General features: G+C 29.9%; 1 protein-coding gene across 3 annotated transcripts in view; it reads left to right on the forward strand.

Moving 5' to 3' along the window:
- LOC142324064 (uncharacterized) overlaps positions 1 to 16,308 on the forward strand; it is a 282,969-nt gene that overhangs the window by 194,858 nt on the left and 71,803 nt on the right. For all 3 annotated transcript variants that reach the window (XM_075364678.1, XM_075364679.1, XM_075364680.1), the window contains exon 2: positions 8,961 to 9,071. In XM_075364678.1, coding sequence (XP_075220793.1) covers positions 8,961 to 9,071 — 111 coding nt within the window. The remainder of the gene's footprint in view (positions 1 to 8,960; positions 9,072 to 16,308) is intronic.

The following is a 16,308-nucleotide window of genomic DNA, read 5'->3' on the forward strand; positions in this document are numbered from 1 at the left end:
ACTGCATTTTTCTTTCATAGAATGCCTTTTGTAGACTATTTTCTTTAGTTTTGTAAGCATCACAGTAGTTGGACATATCAGTATGTGGATATCAAAAACAAATATTGAAATCACTGTTATTGAAGTCCTGTTAAATAGAGTTCTATATGTTTGATACGACACTTTTTTCCCCCCGAAGTGCAGTTTTTTGAACCTAACATGCAATTTGATTATATTGAGTTCTTGAAGATAAACCTTTGATGATTTCTTCAAGTTGTAATGACTACTACAGGTTTTAAATTATTTTATGTGCAGATGTACTTTAAAAAGAGTTTCTTCATCAATTTTATGACTGTGATTTTCATGATGCCTTCTCATATCCCGAGAGGAATGACAATTTTCTTAAGTTCCTGCAGGTGGTAATTTAACTTCTCAAAACCGAATGAATGAAGTGATAAAAATACAATTTTACGCTTGTCTACTTCTTTATTTTAATATTTACACGAAAATAATTTGTCACACTTTTAAAAGAACTCTCTGCCTGAGGCTGTGTAGCCCTGCTGCAATGTGTGGGACCATTTGAGATTAGGCCACTTAAATAGATATTTCATGATGAGATTTCATGTTGTTCATATTATTAATTATATGTTTTCTATTATCCTCATCCACTTTATCAATAAAAGGTTTTTAGGTATTTACAATACTTCTCAATCTCATGGGACTGTAGCTTCATTTTTTGCTGGCATCAGTTAACCTCCTGAGTTTTGCTCTATTTTTTTCCTGTTTATGGAATGAATTGCCCAGATTGCTATTACCACTTTTTTCCATTGAAAAGCACAATAAACTAAACTATTAGTAATGATAATAATAAATGGCTGATTAGGACCATTAAATCAATAAATATTATTAGAAACCAACCGAAAACTAAACATTAACCACAAAATCAACACTTATTTACATACGGCTGACATGAAATAGATGACACTCAGGTGACAACAAATATAGTCATTTTTATATTGTAAAGCAAGAAACAAAGAAGATAAAAGTACCCAATAATATAATAAAACCAGCACCCACTCATTTACTTGCTGGTTTTATTGTATTATTTATTATTCATGAACTTGAAATGATCTTTCCCTGTTCAGAATGGACATATGAGGTTTTTCTAATTACTTTAACTTTAAAACACTGTATATCTTGTGACTTATTAATTGTTATCCCTTTATAGTATTACCATTCGATGGCATTGAATTCCATTAAAAAAATGAAAGAAAAAAACTGAAAGAAAGAATTTATATTATGCGTAGCCTCCCCTTACTTTAATGTTTAATACAGTTAAAGAGTTTATAATTTTTAAAATTGAAATTTTATTATTTACTAATAAGAAGCCAAGAGTCTTTATATTGTGTATTACAACAAATTTTCAACCAAATTTGGAAGAAAGTATGTTCATTGATAGAACGCAAACCAAATACGTAGTATGTTCAGTCAAATGTTGTCAGCTGTTTTTTTTTTTTTTTTTTTTAATCAAACATAAATTAAAAAGTACACATTTTCGTTTCGGTTTTATTTATTAGTTCTTACCGATTATTTTTATAAAGCCTCTCTCAATTCAGTTTATATTTTTTACAAACCTAAATTTTCTTTTAAATTTTTGATGCGCAGAATTTTTTTTAATTTTATAAAAATATTATATTTTGATAGCATTTTTTCTGCAACTAATTATTTATCAATAATGCTTATTGTGTTTTTATTCATCTGTAAAAATTTAATAGTTAATATATAATTTTTTTCATCTAGCAAGTATCTGAGCAAACATAAAGAAAAATCATCTCCATAACAACCGACCAAGAAGAATGTCATAGCAACGAGTAAACTGATGTAACGAAAGGTTTATTTAATTTCTCCTTCATTACTGACCTTCGATCTTTTTGTTAATGTATCACATTACTTTTAAAAATTATATTCACATTAGCGTTTTAATAACAAATTAATTTGTTGTAAAACGAAATAATTACACAATTTAAGTCATCGCAGTTACGGTTGATTTTAACATTTGGCCAAAATTTCAACAGTCGTGCGAATTAACACACTTTTTTTTAAAGAACGAACATCATTTTAACTAGGAAATTCTTTGCTATGCAAATTCTTTACGTAATAAAGAATTTCCCGTTTACTTTTATTATTATACAAAGATTCGAGAACTATGATTTTATTTTTTAACGTTATTAATTTCAATTTATAAAATGAATATGTAAAATTTGTAATTACTTGTAATTATAGTTCTGTAATTACATGATTTACTGTCACTGACCTAATATCAGTGAGCGTACGAGAATGTTAGCATTCGAACAAAAAGTAATTAGAAAACAATTATGACAATTCTTTTGTGGAATTTAAAACGTTGCAATGATCGATTATTGCTATAATTTTTTTACACCGCCAATATGCCAATATTTAAAATTCCGAACATTCTTTTAGGAGTTTAGAATTTAAAATATTGTCGTTATCGAAATAATGCTGATGCATTAAGATCTCCCCAACGAATTTTAATACGAGCGGGAATTTTAATCACGAAGTTCTTCCGGGACATTCATACCCTATTTTACTTAGGAAAATAAATTAATAAGTTCAAATAAACATATGTCCTAATGTACTTCGTTTGCGAGTTACGGTTAGTGAAATATTTCGCACGGATTTCAGCTAATGAGGACTTACTGATATTTTTAGAACGTTAATTAGGGGGCAGAATTAGCGATTTCTCATGGGTTTTGACTTGAAATATTGAATAAAATAAACCGTATTTGCAGTAGTTTTTGAGAAATCTGGGATGAATACCAATAAACTGGGGTAATAAACCTGTTTATGTTGATGTACATTAACGTTGTTATTGTACAAGTTATTGTACGTCAACTTAACTACTTTGTAAAGTTATTGTCAAATGGATAATTAACACATAAAACGTTTTTGCAAAACCTGTAGAGAATCTGAAGTTCAATAAAACAAAGAGAAGTTTGAAGAATTACAGAAAAGCTAGAATATTATTTAAAAATAGTAAATTACCACATATGTCAGAAAAGAACTTATTTAATGTAAACAAAAACCAAACCCTTTTAGTGATGTGAACAATTTTTTAAAACGCAATTTATTACTAAAAATTACTGATAAAGAATTTTAAAAAACTGAAAATATTTTTTTATTAATGACATACAATAAATAATTTGAAAAATTATTTCAAAGTCGGCAGTAAAGTAAAAAATAGCTGATCAACATATCGCAATACTGCATTAGTAAAAATTAGTAAAGAAAAAAACAAATATTGATTTACAAGATTCTTGGCCTGTAGTCTTCATGCGTGAGCATAGGCTTTCCTTAATGCAGAAAAATATAGACATTTTATTACTGTGAATTTTGCATCTATTTTTTTAACTTGTATTATTTATACTATTTTTTCTAAAACTACCACCCGATTGCATAACAGATAGTCAACTCTTTAATAAAGCTATCCTGATATTTATTTTAACTTTTTAATACGTGTACAATTGGCTGAAAAGAAAATTAGATATCTGCATTTGGTCAGCCTACTCTCAGAATTGATCATTCATGAAGCATCCGATTTGCAATCTTACGTACAGCTAATTTAGAGGACCAGAGATTCCTCGTGGCATCTCCTTTTACATGTTTTTTATGAACACGTTTTCACATTTTGATTTAGAAATTTATATTATGCGTAGCCTCCCCTTACTTTAATGTTTAATACAGTTAAAGAGTTTATAATTTTTAAAATTGAAATTTTATTATTTACTAATAAGAAGCCAAGAGTCTTTATATTGTGTATTACAACAAATTTTCAACCAAATTTGGAAGAAAGTATGCTCATTGATAGAACGCAAACCAAATACGTAGTATGTTCAGTCAAGTGTTGTCAGCTCTTTTTTTTTTTTTTTTTTTTAATCAAACATAAATTAAAAAGTACACATTTTCGTTTCGGTTTTATTTATTAGTTCTTACCGATTATTTTTATAAAGCCTCTCTCAATTCAGTTTATATTTTTTACAAATCTCAATTTTCTTTTAAATTTTTGATGCGCAGAATTTTTTTTAATTTTATAAAAATATTATATTTTGATAGCACTTTTTCTGCAACTAATTATTTATCAATAATGCTTATTGTGTTTTTAAGCATCTTTTTTATTCATCTGTAAAAATTTAATAGTTAATATATAATTTTAAAGTTTATTTTACACTTTCAGTTTTCGATTTTATTTTTTAAGTTACTTTATTGTTAAAATTACGTATGTAAAACAATTCACAAACTGACCTAATGTAAAAAGCTCATCGATTATTACAATGAAATCTTCTTATTCGCGCTTCCCGTATTTGCGATTTCGTTATTCGCGGTGCAATATTTTACGATGCCTTTTCTATATTTGTGGCTAAAATTTTCCGTATTCGTCCTAAATTACATTAAGTAGTGACATTAAAAAATAAAAATATTAAAAAATTTAATGACGCAAGTAGAGTATGAACGTGAAGAGGTAGAAGATACGATTCCGGTAAAACAGTTAAACGTCAAAACGCTTACCGAATGCATAAACTATCCCGTGATCTTATCCGGTTTTTTATAGAAGCTGATCCATCTTTGAATAGAAGCTTAATCTTTAAGCGCAGAATTGAAGATGCCATGCTAGAATACGTAGAACTTCACACAGATTTAAAAACAAGAGCGAGACAAGGAAAAATTACAAAACTTTGTAAATGCAATTCAAAATTTTGTAAGTTAGTTTTGCAAATTTCCTTTACAGTAATTTTAGTTTTAGTGTACGTAGTACTGTAGTGCTGTTTTCTCGACTTTTTAAGGCGATTACCGAGTACGATTTGAACATGTAATACTCTTTTCTAATACAGTACATACTGTAGTTTTTAAATCAAACAGTTCGGTAAGTGCTTACGAGTAAATTAGGAAATATTCTGTATTTTGTTAAATACATTTTTTGTAGCTTACCTATGTACTGTACTAAACCAGAGCTTCTTCGTTACATAAGTATTAGTTCCGCTCTGTATTGCTGTCATTTTTACGGTCTTTTACCTCCGCGAATAAGGAGATTTTACTGTACGAATATACAAGCGTTTTTACCTTCTTCGGTTCAGAGAAGAAGGCAACACGAACTAATTAATTCCTCATTTTTCTACAGAAAGCTTATGATTCTCGAGGAACATGCCACGTTCAAAAGTAATTTATTTTTCTCATGTTATGTTATATGCCTAACAACCTTTAGATTTTTGCATCTGTTCGACAGATTCCTGATAATAAAATTTCTTTAGATTTTGCATCTCTTCGACAGATTCCTGATAATAAAATTCCTTTAAATTGAAAAAATCGAATGTTAAAGTTTTGAGAACAGTTTTTTACATCTAACAAGGAAATTAAAAAAATAAGAGTGCATCAGGGCAAGACAGATTCGTAGAGACTTATCTTTACTGTGGGAACAGTGAACGATTATAAATGTTGTAAACCGAATTAATTAAAAATGCTCCTTAAGTTATTCACTTAAAATTCATTAATTTAAAACACACACGTATATGAGAAAATAACGCAAAAAAAGTTCCTAAACCTGTACCATTAAGAAAGGTTTTAACTCATTCATAACTGTAAGGATTATGTTAACTTCAAATAAATTTAAGGTAATTAATATATTAAGTATATAAAATGAATATATTAATAAAAAAATTTGTTATCAGGAAATAAAAATAAAAATAGATATATAAATCAACAAAACTAAGATTAATGGCTTAGAAAAAAGAATACAAGAATGAAAAATATCAATGGAACATTTATTATACTGGAAATACCAGATTCCTTACCTACACAATAATAGCCAGTGACGTCATGCATGATGTCATAACGATTATCATTAAAGTGGACGAATAACAACTGTCTTGTAATGGATGATTTGACTAAAAATAGTTACACGTTGACCTATAAAATAGGACGAATCTTTTACTAAATATTTATTATTATCTTTATAATAGTAAAAAGCTGAAATCTTAATTTAAAAAAAAAACTGACTGATTTTTTATTTTTTAACTGAGCATTGAAAAAGGTTTCTTTATTTTTGAAGTAATTACTCCGTAGGGAACGGAAGTATAGTTAGCCATCAGCCTGAAAAACGGTTTGAATTATCCAACACTACTACTACCCTACTATACAAAGCCTAAACTGCCGATATAAGAGACAACCTCGCTTCAGAATTATCAAATACTCTCAAATTCCTTTCTACCACACCACAACTACCGTAATAAAATTTACCGACAAAAGGAAGTTGTCCTCACGAAATAAAGCTTAAGATATTTTGTTAAGATAAAATTATTAAGTAATTTCTATTTAAATCGGGTTTACCAGTTTTTACACGAATCTGAACAGGACAGAAATACTTAAAAAATAGCTCACAGATTACACCGTTCAAAAAAAATAAAAGTATTGTTCCTATCAAATCAATAATTTCATATTTTAATAAAAAACGGACACGATAGCATTCAGTGATTTATGAAAATCCAGAAACACCGGGATATTTAGAAATTTGAAACAAGGTGAAACATTCTACCACTAAAGAGAGAATTTTCCCTCGCTCGTGTTTACCGACATACAAAATTTAAATTGTGTAGGAAAATTTACTCCAACATTGAATGGGGGGATTTCTCCTGCTCCCATCCTGACCGCATAGGCGAAGACACCCACCTTGTGACGATCCTGGTCGCCACACTCTCCGTTCCTAGCCCTGATGGGCTTTATCGGAGGTCTCTTCTAGACCCTCAATATCTGATTACATACTTCAGTCATCAGTACGGCCTCTATCAGGATGGCACCGATGCAAATGCCTCGAAAGAAATTTCCATCGGTGAAAGAAAAACCATCAACTAACAAAAGATATTTTTCGCCTTAATATGATATATAAATAAAGATATAACTCGCCTAAATTGAGTCAAAAAAAACTGATAACCGATAAAAATGTCCAATTTGAGCTATAACAGAACATTATAATCTCATACCCTCCGTACTAAAGCGACCAAAATTACCAATCGACCTACGAACATAGCAAACAACAACCGGGCACAATTGCCGAATGCGCCTACTTTGCTGGAAAAGCAACAAAATTAGTCCCTAGTCATCCAGGCTAGGCTACTATTCTACACCAAACACCCTCTGCAGTCCTTTAGAGCGCCAAAAACCTTAAAAATCTTTTAAAATGCGCCACTCATCTCTAATTTTCCAGTTAGCCGGTAGATTCAGACCCAAACCAATACTCTTAGCTCCCCGACCACCTCTGCACTCCTAAACTCACATTTTGAGCAGACGTACAGCACATGATGTGCATCATCCGATACTAAGCAGCCAGGATACTGACCCGAGTCAGTCAAGCCAAATCGAGCCCGCCTATTCCGAAATGCGCCATGCTCCGAAAGGAAATGAGTCGCTTGCAGATTCGGGGAGATCCATAATGCGACTCTAAACGCCCTTACGTCTGGAAAGAGACCATGCGTATACGTTGAGGAATTACGGATTGGATGGATTTCTACGACCTAGAGAGTCCATAAAGGATTCCTTTGGAGATAGGTCTTCCTTTTCCCACTTATCCTTGATCCATTCATCGCCTGGAATGTTATTTGAATTAAATTCACAATGCTACGCTAAGAATGAGGGGACTTGTAGGATTACTATTTCATTATGGTGTTTAAATATTCAATGTGTACTGATGGACCGATCCGGAAGTACTATTTTTATCCGATAACTCTAAAAAACCCGTTATCGTATGATTAAATTAATACAGCCGTCTCCAAATTGTTTCAAGTATAATACATAATAAAACAAAATATAAGGATTCCCTATACATCATTGAAAGAAGGGGCACAATTTTTGAAGGTAGAAGGGTCGCTCTAAAACTTTTCTGCCGCGATCAAGTTCATGTAACCAGTTCAAAGATCTACTCTGTAACACTAGCCCATTCTTCTTCTTTGAGGAGGGGGGGTAGACTAATTTCGTTTATGACGAATTTTAGCAGTATTTTAGTACGAAAGCGTATTAAATCTAATTTTAATACTTAAAAAGAGCTATATTAAAGGTCTGTAATTAAAGTTAACCGTAAGAAAACGTTCTTATTTTTATAATTTTATTAAAATTGAAGATACTTTCTCAGCCTAGCTCCGTAAAATAATCGAAACATTCAAATCAGGTCTAAATCTTTACAGACATATATGACGAATACGTAAAGATAAATAAAAAAAAATTCTTTACATACGCCGCATTTAAAGCCATTTGTAATTATCGTTTAATGAAACAGGTGTATGTTTGTTTAATGTTTTATTCATTGAACTAACACTTTTTTATAGAAGTGAATGAGTTGCGCAGTTGAAGCTCTTAAATAATCTCATTTAAAATGTTAATCACTGTAGACTTTATCTTTTAAAATTAATGAATTTTTAATTATCTTTTTCCATTAGCGATGAATCATTTTGCGCCAAGAATCTACACACTGTACTGTATTTTAAAAATTAAAATCTTTAAACTTTAAAATATTTTAAAAGTTTAGTTTAATTCGACTGAAAAGAAATATTTCATTTAAATTGGGTGATCTACAGGAGATCACCCAATTTAAATATATTTTATATTGAATATATAAAATATATTTGGTCTGTTGGGTTTTCCCTTATTTCAAATTGTTCGGTTATCAATCAAATTTCGTTATGAAATCTAAGGTTTGTGACGTTACCGGTTGTAAGAGATGCATTTTATTACCATATCAAGGTACAACTACTTAATAATCCACATAAATATAAAGTACATTAAATTTTAAATGAACTTAAAATACTGAAATTTATGTCGATTCGTATAAAATAAAAACATGTTACGTAAATGAAATCTGTATTTTTTTCTTACTTCATTATATAACCAAAATAAAAGGCAATGTTTGTTTAAATTTACAGAAAGAAACACCATCAGATGTACGGCTACATTTGGCAGCAGTTAATGGAGACGTCAGATCAATTAGAAGATTACTGGACAGTGGAAGGGTTCACGTAGATTGTCAAGACAAGGTAAAAAATATTAAAATGACGTCATAACCTTAATATTATATTTTATAACAAAATTAAATTAGGTTGTATTTTACGGCATACATAAATAAAATCGTTCCATCTATAAACATAGAAAACTGAAAAAAAGTCCATAAAATGCAAAATAATTTTTTTTAAATTAAATTCTCTTATCGCGTAGATAATTTAATAATGACCGAAAAAAATAAACGTAACAATTTTAGCACCACGATTAACTGCCTACTGGTAAAGTTTTGAATAAACCATTCCCGTTTAACGTAAAATTTTACAACGGATAGTTTTTTATTTTGAAAATTGTCTCAAAATGGCAAATATAGAGTTGTGTGTGTGTGTGTGTGCGCGCGCTTTTTTATCATTCAAATATTCACTAAAATTAGTTTTTAAAGTTTTTTAAAAGATTTCCGATTTTTTTTTTTAATTTGTGAGCTCTCACATTAGGGGATAGGTATTAGGTTATTTTTTATTTTATTGTTTAACGAAATACGTTTTGAGTAATAAAAATTTAAAATTGCGATAAAACTTTTTGGGGCTCCCATACTCTAGAGTAAAATTAATTTTTTTAAAAATAGTCCTTAGGTGGTGATGATAAATTTAAAAAAGAACATTTTAAAAGCGCTTAAAAATTACAAAGATACAGCGCGTAACTCTGAATAAACAAAGTTGTAATTTTCTACGAAGGAATGAACATTTTTGGCTAATCCTTTTTTTTTTTCAAGAAATACTAAACTGTAAGGGCTTCCAAAAATTATGATTTTTACATTTTAAATGCAATGGATATCTTGCGAGATTGATTTCAATTTAAAATAGATTTTTTTTTTTGTTTCAAGTTTTTATTTATAATCGGTTGCATTTTTGTTGGAACCTTACGTAAATCATATCGCATATATTCACATTAAAAAGTAATCCCCGTTGAATCCTCAAAAATTACATACTAGTATTATATAGAACTTCTGCAGAACATAAAACATAAACAAAATAGTTTTGAAGAGCTGTACTATCAGAAGTATAGTTAGTAGAAAACAATAACAATAAAAAGAATCATAAAAATAGCAGTAGCAGATCGATGAAATACTTAGAAAATAAAAAAATTAATTAAAAATTAAATTGGAAAAAAAACAGAGAGGAAGGAAATCAAGGATTGATTAATCCACACCACTCGGCGTTTGTAATTATACTATGGGATTACTAAGGTCCAGAACCTACAGCTAAATCTTTTAGCATTCTTATCATCGACCAGAAAGTTTAAGGCCAAGTGGTTAAATATTCTATTTCTTCCTTGACGTACCGTGGATCCAATTATTAGTGGATTACACTGTTTTATCAAACCACGGCGCTTCAGCTATACACCTCGCCGGTTTGTTCTGAAACCGCTGTATGATTTCAGCACTTGTCTTGCTTGCCGTGCTCCGTAGTTAACGCTATTTGTCTATATCGGTTTCAAAATTGTTAAGTATAAAAGTAGCTTGTTAGAATAACTCAGACCTCCTGCACAGTAACACATACATTTCATTGAACTTCATGTGAAGTTGCTTTCTCTTCTCTTTCAAATGAGATTTCCAAGTCAAACGAAGATTCAGGTGAAGACCCATTTTCAGTGTGCAGGATTAAAATGCTATCAAGGTAGATGGCAGTCTCTTCTCCTCAGTGCGAATGTCAAATGGCTCGACTTAGCTGCATTAACTCGTATCTTCCATATGCACACCCACGTACTGATTAGATTTAATTCAGATTGTACGAGAGGTTATCTTTAAAGTAAAAACCGTTTCATTATAAAAAAAAATTAACTTTAATAAACTTTATAAATATTTCTTATTTCGCTTAAACTTTACACCTTATACTATTTCTCTATATAATCGCCGTATGAAGCCGCCAGTCCATTTAGCCACTGATTAATAGCATTTTTAATTCCATCGTCACCCGCGAATTAATTTTTTGGACTGGGATCATCGGAATAAAAGTTTTTCACAAATTCTTTACGATTTATTTAAATCTATTCAGTTTTTAAAATTTTTAAAAATATATCTCCCTAAGGCACAAAACTTTAAAAGTCCAATTTTTTTAGATTTTTTATTTACCAATCTATATATAACTATATAATTTTCCCGTTATAGCTATAATTGTTACAGCACCGTAAATCATTTTAACCCGGAAAATTAAAAATGTTCGCAGTGGATGACACGCAAAATCACAGAAAAGAATTCTGAAAAATTATCGTAACGAGGGAGATGACATCCTTTTCAACTTTGTGACAGGAGATGCTGCACAACCCAGAAGAAAAACTGCAAATATGGAATATTGACACTATTGTCGCTACAATCTGTAAATTCAAAACAAAATCTTCTATAAAAAAATAATTTTCTTGATAATATTTTGGAATTCAAACACGTGTATGTGACTTGAGTACCGTTGGATGCTGGATGGTCTGTAAATTTGTGCGGTACATACAGACGTTACAACACCTTAGGAGAAGTATGTTCATATCCCGTAATCCACGGAGTCCCGATAATTCTGCTACACAATAATTCTCTCCACACACCCCATGCGACGCCGAAGCTCTTGTGAAGTTGAAATTTAAACCTATCCTTCACCATTCGCATTCATCAGATTTGACGCTCTGTGATTTTCACTTCTTTCTGCAATTAATGAGGGGATATTAAGGGTATTTATTTCACCATGGATGATGAATTGAAGGACGCAGTCGGGTCATGGATCAAGGAAAGACCGCCAGTATTATTCATTAACGAAATGAGAAAACGACCGTTAGCATGTGCAAAAATTAATCAAGTTTTTGCAATAAATGAAATGTACTTTTACGTCATATTTGTATTCACCCTTTGTATTTACGAATAATTAATACCGTTATAGCATATAAACACTAAATACTTGAGTTACGGTATACTACTATAATCAGGTTAGAGTAGCTCTGTCTGTGTTAGGAAGATGGTACATTGTGAACATGTATTCATTTAAAGCTCGATGTTGGATGAATTATAATTATTACATACGATGTGTTTATATCAGAATATTCCAGCCAGAAACTGAAAAACCAGTTATCAGGAACCTTAGGATTACACGAATATATTACTCGCGAATATCATTTTAATTTTTTAACTTAAAGTGGATAATAAATAAATTAGTTTGACATTCTTTAGGTAAAATAACATTAAATTTTCTTCCTAAACCTAAAAATAGAATTTAAGGAGAGTGGACTGACAATAATTTTTAATAGATTATTATCCCCGGTGATATTTTTAAGAGTAAAAAGCCCACGCGCTGAATAATATTTCCATTAAATCAAACTCCTTTTTGAGATGTAGTATACGTCAACCGAGTAGTTCAGTCAAAACCCGTCAACCCGTAGTTCATCCCTCATCCGAAGCAAAAATGTAATAATCATTTCCCTCTAGCGCAGAAACTACCACATCATATTGTAAGTTAAACCGTTCGTGAAATAAAGGAAAATAAAGGCCAATACGAATAAATACGTCGGTTCAAACGACAAAAAATACAAGAATTCGAAAGAAGAAAAGCGGCCAGTTTTTTAATTAAAGATAGCAATACAAGCAAGAAAATAAAGATTAATGTAGAATAATATGAATGATAATGGAATTCTCAAATTTATACCTTGGCTCCTCTTAACTTTTATCAAATACCGCATAATAAATGATTCATTAATAGTTATAATAATAAGAGTAAATACATTTTATTTTTAAAGATTACGTAATTTAATAAACAGATTAAATTTTGACAGTTAAATTATCATTTCACTATTCTTAAAATTAATCTTATTACTGAAAGAACTTATTTTTTTATCAACATTTGTTTTTTACACGTTAAGTTTCAGTGATGTTTACTAGTAACGCTTTGCTTAATTTATAAATATCTTAAATATTTATCTAAATAAATGTTTGGATTAAGTATTTTTATAATTAAAATGCGTAAAATATTTTGAACCTCAAGAATTTTCAATATTTTAATTGTAGATATATTTTTAAATACCTTTTCTGTTAAATTTTATGAAATATTTACAAAAAAAAACTTCAATTTACAATATCGGTTACTAATTTTTCGATAAATAATCTTGTCGTATTTATATTTTCCTGGAATACGTCATTTTACGAGTGATACTTGAAAGAAGTGACGCTGTGTAGATTCATTATAAAGGAAAGAATGAAGCATACTTTCTGAGCTTCACTACGATTGAAGAACTTAAGGAAATTTGAAGTACCACATTAGAAAGCTACAGAGTGGCCTTTTTTTTTCTTAACGACTGCCAAAAGTATAGAAAAAGTTTTTATACAAAAATACCGGCAAAGAATTATAAAACTTTCCCGTTGTTTTCCTTTACATTCAAAAAAGTTTTATAATGGAAATAATACAATAAAATTATGTTGTTAAGTAAAATTTATGTATTTTAAATACGTTATTATTAGGTTACTTACTAACGCAAAAGTAAAACATTTACTGTCATGAAGATAATAATTTTATTAAATAAAAATAACAATAGTGAATATTATTATTATTATAATTATTATTAAATATAAGTTATTGATGACTATAATCGTTTTTATTATTAATACTGAAAATACTGGTTTTACTGGTTTCACTGACCGGTGAATACTACAAAGACTAACAGAAGTGCATTCATACGTATGTAAATACAGCGCGTTAGGAAAGATGCTGTCCACTGGAATTATGGAAGTCTAATGACGAAACTTTCTTAATTATTACTTTGTGTTTTTATTTTATTATTTTATAGAAACTGATATTACAATAACTGGAATAGTTTATTAAAGATGTTCCAACATCAATACAACACTTCACACGTTTCAATTTCTTTTCAAACACTTTAAGCGGCTGATGTACTAGAATGTCTCTTGTACGTATGCCATTACTGCAATTTTTGGTTCGTCAATCGTGCGCCGTCTTTTGGCATGTTATTTGGGTTTCAGTCCTTGAACAAACATTACTTTGTAGGAGAAAAGTTTCACTTCTTTCCTTATACCTTATTTGCGTTAGCAAGTTCCATATCTTGCTCTTATAAAGAACCCGCAGGGCAACCAACCCGTAAAGAACAGAATGCATCACATAATTCTAAAGCATACTGCACAGCGACTTTCCGAACGCACTGTACTTCTTTTGTGTTTTTAGACTAACACCAGTTTTGAAAAATCGACGATTGCAAAAACCCTGATACATAAAATTTTGGCTGCTGTCTAAAATTTTCCTTTATAGCTATGCTGCAGTAGCATCTTTATATATATAGCAGGAGTATATTTCAAAACCATTTAATAGAATACGTGGCCCTATTATAAACGGTAGAATTTTTTTTTAACGTTTTAGTTGAAATAATAGATATATACAGAGTATCTCATGAAGAACAAAAACAGTTCAGTATAATAAATAAATCTATAAATGTTCTAGTCGATCAGAACACGCTTCGCCCGAAAGTTTAGCCAGAGATCCCAGAACAACTAAGGCGAGTCCCATGGCGTCCAGGATGACGGGGTTGAACCCAGGGCCGCAGAGCTCACTTCGCTCGTTATTCTCGCGTGGGTTCCTGGACCGCCGCATCGTTCGTTACCCTCATGGTCGTGAGAATAATACTGATAAATAACAATTAAATTATTCAGGCTTTATAGAAATCTGAAAAAGAAACTAAATTACAAAAGACAGAATAGTAATAACTACGGTAACTAAAATACACAGACGAGGAAAACTCCAAACCCTATCTGAGTTGCCGTGATGATAAAAATATAACGAATTAAATGGATTAATTTTTTTTTTCTTTAATGAATATATTTAATTCACAACTTCATCCCCCAAGGAGGTTAGGGCCTCAAAGTACGGCTTAAAACCTTCCCTGGAATAACACGAATATATCCTGAAAATTTGAAAGGGATCAATCGATTGGTTCTCGCGTGATGTCGATATACAAACTAACGAACAAACAAATTTTCGCATTTATATATAACATTTATTTTATCCGGTAATTACAGACTACATCCGATTACAGCTTCCCTTCTCCCTTTTTATTATTATAAGATACTAATTTTTTAATGTGAAAAAATCCCAAGTCGATCCGGGATTGGAACTAAGAATCTTTCGGATAAAATATGAATTATTGAAAATGTTATTTAAAAATACGTTGAGATTGAAAGATTAATTCCCAATAAAGTCAAATGACAACTGAAACAAATCGGATCGAAAAATAGGCTTAACACCTCACCGGCAACAAGTTAAACCGTATTTAAAACAAAAAATAAAACCAGATTACTATATTAAAAAAGATTTGTGCCCTGAAGGGCATATTGAAATGAATTCAATAGAAAATATATTTTTATTTTCTTTAAAGATTTTTACTAAAACGAGCTCTATCATTCTTAAATTTTGAGGTGGCGTGGTTTTTACTGTAACCAATCACTACAGGAAACCCTTGTTATGAATTCATTACGAGTACCAAACAAATTAAATCTTATACCTTATTTTTGTTTGTAAAAAAAATAAAATAAAAATAATAGTGGAATGTTATACCTGATGTTTTTTGTTATCTATAAATAATGTTTTTAATATTTGGATGTTAGATGAAATCTCACGAACAATACGATGAAATCTTAACTATATTAAAAGTCTTGCATTCTAATGATTTGATTGTTTTTATCTCTTATCTCAGTCATATCTATCATTCTTTTTTTTCATGCGTTTATTTACTTAATGTATATATATATATATATTTATTATAGATAATAGTTGATGTTTAGTCAAGTGTGGCCAATATAATCATTATTATTCTATTGAATTCAGGTTTTATTCTCATCTAATCTATAATTTGTAATATTATATACTGTTACGAAAACAGATTTATTTTTTAAAGTTAATCTTTTTGAAACTAAAACCCTATTATTTTTAACATTACTTCACCGTTTTAGACTTTACTTCTTTCAGAGTAACAACGGCTATATCAGTCCCCGTAAATTAGAATGTTGATCCCAAAATTTGACAAAAATTACAAACCGGCTTGTTTTTAAACTTAAATTTGTAGGTTAAAAAAATATGTTAAGATTTTTTTGGCCGTTTTTCATAAATATTAAAAAAAAAATTTTACACGTTTTTTTGTTTAAATTCAATAACATTTTAGAAAAATATGTAGATAAACCGTTTCCTTAAAAAACGGACAATCTAGAAAATTTCTAATTTTCATAAGCACTTTTGTAATATA

This window comes from Lycorma delicatula, chromosome 4 (assembly GCF_047948215.1).
Source record: "Lycorma delicatula isolate Av1 chromosome 4, ASM4794821v1, whole genome shotgun sequence".
NCBI classification, from domain to species: domain Eukaryota; kingdom Metazoa; phylum Arthropoda; class Insecta; order Hemiptera; family Fulgoridae; genus Lycorma; species Lycorma delicatula.